The sequence below is a fragment of the Mandrillus leucophaeus genome, unplaced genomic scaffold (genome assembly GCF_000951045.1).
Source record: "Mandrillus leucophaeus isolate KB7577 unplaced genomic scaffold, Mleu.le_1.0 Scaffold85, whole genome shotgun sequence".
NCBI classification, from domain to species: domain Eukaryota; kingdom Metazoa; phylum Chordata; class Mammalia; order Primates; family Cercopithecidae; genus Mandrillus; species Mandrillus leucophaeus.
In genome coordinates this window covers 833,865-841,150 of record NW_012109252.1, presented here as the reverse complement: position 1 = coordinate 841,150, position 7,286 = coordinate 833,865, and the positions used below count along the sequence as shown (strand labels likewise).

Genomic DNA, 7,286 nt, shown 5'->3' with positions numbered 1-7,286 from the left:
AATCCCACATCCACGGCATGTTTTCTCACTGTCCCTGGGGATTCCAAGCCACCTGCCTCTGTTCCCACAGGAAAGTCTCTTTTTTGTCTTTCCTTCAATTCTATTATTATATTCATGTTGACATATATCGACTTAAAAAAAGTTGTATTGTGACATACCAGTTCCCATACCTATAAGGACAGCACTCCTATCAGAAATGTGAATATTATTTATGAGTGTGATAAATAAACATAAACTCAAGAGTAGGTCTTTTCAAATACATTCTAGCTGAAAAAAAAAAAAGCCAAATGAACACTGAGACCTCCACGAAGAATAAACAGCTGGGAATATGTGAGCAGGCAGGGGCTCTTTTCTATGAATAAAAGGCTCAGTGGACTCACAATGGTTGTTTGCAAATACATGAAGGCACTCTGTGTAGACCAGAGTCAGGAATTGTTTTATTAGGCCTAGAGGGATAGAGTCACCATCAATCACTGGATATAAGTCACATAGGAAGCCTCGCTCAAAGTGAAAATGTTCAAACATGAAATCAGCTGTCTCTGGGGCAAAGAGCTGTCATGAGAATTATCTGATGTTAGCTGGGCATTTACTGGTGAGAATAGTATCAAGAAAATTCATCTGTAGGTAGTCCTGAGTGATGTCCAATGTCCACTCCAGCAATGGATCGAAATGACAATGTCGACTCTGTGATTTCCTCGGATATAGATGAAATACATCTGCTGATAAACACAGGCTCCCATAAGTTTAATGATCAATCCAGGCCTGTCTCTAGTAACAAACAGGAGATCTTCAAAGACCAGCCCAGAGACAAAGACAGCCCAGAATTTAGGCCGTGTTCTTTGAATATCTACAATATTACAAAATTCCAGTGTAGCTCACTGAGTCAGTATGTGTGTATAAAATTAAAATGCAAAAATAAGTTTTTGTGATTCATGGATTTCTGTGATACATGTTTTTCTTTTTAGATACGTACAATAAATCAAACAATAAATAAACGTAATAAGAAAAGGAGCCTTCCACTTGTATAAAGACATTGTGCTAGGAAGGTGTGTAGGCACCTCTAGATACTACATTGTAATTTTCTATTATTGTTTCTTGAAGGACAGGACTGCAGAGCTCACTGTTTAAGGGTGAGATTATGGTCTCTGTCCATTCACTTGTGGAGACCTGGGTTTTTCTCTAGGGACATATTAGACTACCCTGGAGTTAGAATAACACAAACCCTTCAAAAAGCGGTGAATTTCTCAGCTGCTTCCACAGTTGTTATGAATGTGATTAGTAGGTGATCAAGGCTCACCTCTTCATCTGGAGCCACCTGGACAAGCAAACAGGGAAATTCTAACATTTCCAGCTCCTAAGCAAATAAGTGACTGAAAACAAGTAAGTTCTGGGAGATCTTACAGCAGGGCCACTTGAAGATGAACCCTGGGGAGTCAAAAAAATAAATAAACAAAAAGGGAAAATGCCTGCTTCTTAGCTGCAGCAATGACTTGGGTGATGCTACCCTTGAAGATTCTGTTGGTCCTGATCCAATACAACGCAGAGAGTGATACTGTGTTTCTTCTGTGAAGAAGCTACCATGGTGTGGAAAATTGGCCTTACAAAAATGTGTCATAGTCATTACTTTTAATTAAGAAATTAAATTACGTTTTAATTTCCTGGGGTTTACCACACACTTATTTAATAGTAAATTATACTATTACCAGGATTCATGGTGTGGTGTGTGTGTGCTGGCAAAGTAGGAAACATGACAGATAAATGTAATTTAAGCATAGCATGAAATTAAAATGTGTTACAGCAAAAAGGAAGTAATGTGTTTATTGATTTGTTTTTCTTACAGATCTCAGAAAATAATGTTTACATTTTAACTTTTTTTTCGGGAGGGTGCGGGGCAGGGACAGAGTATTGCTCTGTCACCCAGGCTAGATTGCAGTGGTGTGACCTCAGCTCACTGCAACCACCACCTCCCGGGTTCAAGCAATTCTCCCGCCACGGCCTCCCAAGTAGCTGGGATTACAGGTACATGCCACCACACTGGGCTAATTTTTGTATTTTTTAGTAGAGACAGGGTTTCACCATGTTGGCCAGGCTTGTCTCAAACTCCTGACCTCAGGTAATCCACTCGCCTTGGCCTCCAAAAGTGTTGGGCGTGAGTGAGCCACCATGCCCAGCCTACATTTTAAGTTTATAAAAATTGTATTTTTCACTTTCTTTTGGGGGAGCAAAGTTTTAAAGGTGGTATAATTCTCACCACTATATTGCCTGTGTTTTCTCTGATACTTTTAAGTGACTTTCAAGAGAGTAGATGGTTACCATATTGAGGAACTCAATATTTGTCTCAAGTAAATAAAATCAATAATATTGAATATTGCACTAAAGCTGGTTGTGAAAAATACATAGATAATGACACTAGTACTCATGAAAATCTGTGTTGGAGGGAAACATGAGACAACTGCTGTTTGTACTGTTCCCTCCACTGCTTTGTGTACTGCCTGCCTGTGCCTTAGGTACACATGCCCTAAAACCGTGTATTTTGTGGTGTTATTCTGAAACAGCTCTTCTAAAAATAAGATCCAAGAACTCCTGGACACCTCTGATATTATTTTAGTGGTCAACAAGCATTCCCCTTTCCAATGACTACAGTAGCAACCATCAATATATTTTATTTTACATATCTCCACCAAAACAACAAATTTTGACAAAGTTAGTGCAGAAGGTGCTATGAGAATCCAGCCATCCTCTATTAAGCCACACATTAAGGAGCTTTGAAAACTTTTAAAATGATGACACTCTTCACATTAATTTTTGCTTTGTTTGAAAATGAATCCTTATCGTTCATAAAAATGTGTTATGTAAGCATGTAATTGACATGCTATTTTAAACACAAATGTAAAATTGTATCCGTTTTAGTCTAAATAAATTCACAAATGAATATTTTAAAATAATAGTAGTTTTTAATGTATGATATAGTTATAAAAAGGTCTTTGGGGTCTAGTGGTAGGCAGAATTCAAAGGTGGTCCCTCCGTGTCCCACCCCTGAGTAAAGACATCTCCTCAGATCCTCTCCCATCGAGTGAGGGCAGAACCCTGAGTAGGTTAGGAATCAGCTGACTTTGAGTTAATAGAAAATGAGATGCTCTGGATGGGAACAGCCTGGTGAGGGGAGCCCTTATCAGGGACTAAGTCCTTCCTGAAGTCAGAGAGATTGGACTTAGGAGAGGGCCTGGTGGGGTGGGGGACGCAGGGCCAGGAGCTTAGTACTTCCCCATGATCAGCAGCAATAACATAAGGCCCTCAGCCACGTGCCACAGGACATGGACTCTGACCAGGAGCCAGACTTGGGAAGCTGATCTGAACCTCACTGGACCCCACTGGACCCCACTGGGCCTCACTGGACCTCACTGGACTTCACTGGACCTCACTGGACCCCACTGGGCCTCACTGGACCCCACTGGGCCTCACTGGGCCTCCATCCCTGTCAACACTTGAACGCAGTCCTGTGAGACCGTGAGTGGAGGATCTGGCTAAAATGTGCCAGGTATCTGAGCCCAGAAGCTGGGCTGTAGCCAATCTGTGCTATCGTGAGGCCCTTACCGTATGGTAACTGGTTACACAGCAATCAATAACTAACACAGGTCCTCAAATTTTAAAAATAAAAATTGTATGAAAACCCCCGAGAACAGTTGCTTTCAAAGAGTCTGGGCTATCCCTTCCATAGAGGGTCTGCTGAATGACCTTGGTAAAGGGGTTTCTAGACTTCTGTACTCTGATGTCATTTCCAAAACATTGAGGCAAGAGAGATGAAGAGGAGAAAGGGGCCACTAAGGCTTGTAAAGTTTTAACCAGCATCCCAATTTAAACCAAAAGTCATATACTACGGCATCTAAGACAGCACGCTTATGCTCCAAAAAGAGAAAAAAAGATTGACAAACCCTGTATTAGTATAATTTTTTTTTTTATAAAAAGTCAGTAGACATAAGAATAAATTGACAATATCAATATCAAGCCTTTTGGGAGGAAAAAAATAAAGACAAGCAGAAAATTTCAGCTTGGTCACAAAAGTAACGATGAACTCCATGTCAACTTTCCCCAGCTCACCGACCCTGTGCACGGCACACTGCCTTCCCTGGTGTGGATCTGGTTCTCTGATACCACTCTCCACCAGAAGATACCAGGGCGTTTTGGAGAACAAAGCGTTTGGGTAAGAAAAATTCCAGATAACCACAGAACATCCTGTTTTCATGAGAAAATAAGGACCATTTCAGAGACGTTAAAGCTGCGTGAAAGGGACTCCCTCGGCCAAAGTGTCACAACCTGAGCTACAAACATTAATAACATCGTTTTTTTTAAAGTCAGCAATGATTTCAGCTGGAATCCGGTGACTCTGGAAAATGCCACATGTCCATGATGACATTCAAGAGACAAACAGCAAAGTGTGATAGAACAGTTCGTGCCCAGCCCGCGAGTCAGCAAGCAGCTGACAATTTTCAAAACAAATGTGTGGCCCGAGACAACCAGACATGTGACGACAAATGATGGGTGGAGGTTGCGTCTAGACCACACTCCATGTCAGAAGCACCAGAATACAGTCGAGAAAACTAGAGGCAGGAAAACAGACTTCCCAGAATTTCAGAGGCTGGAGGCAGAAACACTTCAAGGACAGCAGAACTCCAACTTTGCTTTCTTTCCCCAAATGAGGTCAATGCCTCGCTACTAACGAGTGTAGTTCAGGAATGAGGTTTTTCTTAACATTCCCTTAAATAGAAGACTCTCCAATGTATGTGAAAATTCTTCTCGAAGGCTGATTGAGCTGTGAGCACAGAAGATTGTCACACAGCAAATACTATTTGGCATGACCCTGCTCTGGGTAGACAGGGATACCGTAGCTGGGCATCCCTGGGAAACTAGGGAGACAAGAAAAGGCTGTACTGGGCTGTTGCAGCCGCAGAAGCCCCGTGTAAAACCCCACCTCTAAGAAGTTAATAAGTGTCTGTTTTTAAGATCCCATTTCTGGTTCGAAATCGACAAAATGATGTTGGCGGGAAGAGTCTAAAGTAGGCAAAAGTTTAGTGTTCCTGACTCCTTCTCCTAATCTCTCCTTACTGGTGCTAATGTCGGAATCTCCAGGTGATAAATTGACTTCTAAGGATGAATACATCTGTGCATGACTGGCAAGAATGTGGGGAACGGCAGCATTTCCTAAGCGGCAAAGGTGTAATAAAGAGGAACGGCCCCGCAAACTCAGTGACCAGGTCATTAACCATCCAAACCAGGACACTGTTCAGAGTGACAAGCAATCATTAATAAACACCTGGAAAACAGGCTTCAGGCAGGGCTATCTTGGAGAAACAGGGACCATGTTCATTACGATTATGAAAACTTTGAGCTCCTTGAGGCCAGCAATCCTTCCTGATCTATCTTTGTGTTCCTGGCGAAGAGCTTGTGGTATGTGTTTCATTAAAGTTTGCTCTATTAAAAGTTGAATTAAAATTATTACCAAAGACAGTTAAACATTCATGCTTTTGTCTTTTTCATTTTTTATTCTGATGTATTCTTACTAAGCTGTGTATTTTATAAATTATAAACTACTTGTTTTTATGCGTGATAATTTTCTGTGAACAATCAAGTAAAGACTGTATATTAGATATGTCTGAATCAAAGAGTGCTCTGAACAATACTAGCATTGTTTTATTTTTCTATTTATCCGTATTTAATGTGAAACTCACTCAAAGCTTTAACTGCTTATCTTGTACCTAAGAGAATAATCATCTCCCTTTTGAAGACAGTCATTATTTGCGAACACAGTATCTTCAGCATTAATACTATTTCCCAAGATCTTAATTAGAACTCTTGAATAGCCTGTCTGGCATAAGAGTTATCTTTTTACACATAGGTTTGTACTTGTCTTTGAGCTGATTTGAAATACAGTTGGAAAAATACAATCATTAACAAGGAAAAGACAACATCAAATGTCTAATCCAGCAGCAATGTGGTTTAAGCATGTCACATGACAATATGTATGTCATTGTAAGTATGTCACATTGTAATGAAAAGACAGGCCATTTGTGCTTTTGATCTACAGGACTATGACAGATGATAGCTCCACTAGAGAAGCTCAGCGTTGACAGCAGCCATCCAGAATAATCCAGGATGCCGTGTCTTTCGGGGGTGCATCCCTCATCACTTACCTCGACAGCCTGGCCTCTCGTCTCCTATGTTCCACGTCCCATTGGCCTGGCACTGCGCAAGCCTCCGGCCCTCTAAGTAGTAACCAGGACTGCAGCTCAGCAATACTTGAGCGCCATACTCATTCAAGGATCCTGAAACCAGCCTCCAGATGACATGTTCTGAGAGCTGAGTTTCAATGCTGGGGCAAGGGACCGCTGGAACAGAAAGATACATCATATCATCATTTTTCTTTATTGGAAAAGATCAGACCGTGCCTGCTTTGAATGGCAAGGTCTTCCTCTATGAAACTGATCTTGCTGGGCAAAGTCGATGCCATTACGTATTATCTCAGCGTTTCTCTACCACCCACATAGTCCATCTGGGAATGATCCCTTATGTAAAATGCATTCAATTGCCTCATTACAGATGTCCTGGCAAGTGTGAAGCCAGACTGAACTGTAAAGGGGGTAAATCACTTCCACCGAAGTATATGGCTCATTGGAGTTGATGAAAATTTTCACGAGGGTAATGAGCACATGCAAATAAAAATCTTACATGTAATTTCCCTCAATATTCTATCCTGGGAGGAACTTGGAATAGTAATTGTGTAATTGCAAACCAGTTGGGACACTAATTTTCAGAAAATCAGATGCCCTCATTTCTTCAATCCTATGAAACACACATATGTAATATACCTATATATCATTGAATGTAGAAACACACAGAAATACATAAGCATACTGCACTAATACGTTCAGAAAAATGTTTAACAAGTCTTTTTTATTATTATTATACTTTAAGTTCTAGGGTACATGTGCACAGCGTGCAAGTTTGTTACATACATATACATGTGCCATGTTGGTGTGCTGCATCCGTTAACTCATCATTTACATTAGGTATATCTCCTAATGCTATCCCTCCCCTCTCCTCCTACACCACGACAGGCCCCAGTGTGTGATATTCCCCACCCTGTGTCCAAGTGTTCTCATTGTTCAATTCCCACCTATGAGTGGGAACATGTGGTGGTTGGTTTTCCGTCCTTGTGACAGTTTGCTCAGAATGATAGTTTGCTCAGTTTCCAGCTTCATCCGTGTCCTTACAAAGGACATGAACTCATC

At 41.1% G+C, this 7,286-nt stretch overlaps 1 protein-coding gene across 1 annotated transcript in view; it reads right to left on the bottom strand.

The window, feature by feature from the left end:
* Positions 1–7,286, bottom strand: part of CSMD1 (CUB and Sushi multiple domains 1) — a 666,897-nt gene that overhangs the window by 91,613 nt on the left and 567,998 nt on the right. Inside the window, exon 40 of the mRNA XM_011968609.1 lies at positions 6,189–6,383. Within this exon, the coding sequence (XP_011823999.1) occupies positions 6,189–6,383 (195 nt within the window). The remainder of the gene's footprint in view (positions 1–6,188; positions 6,384–7,286) is intronic.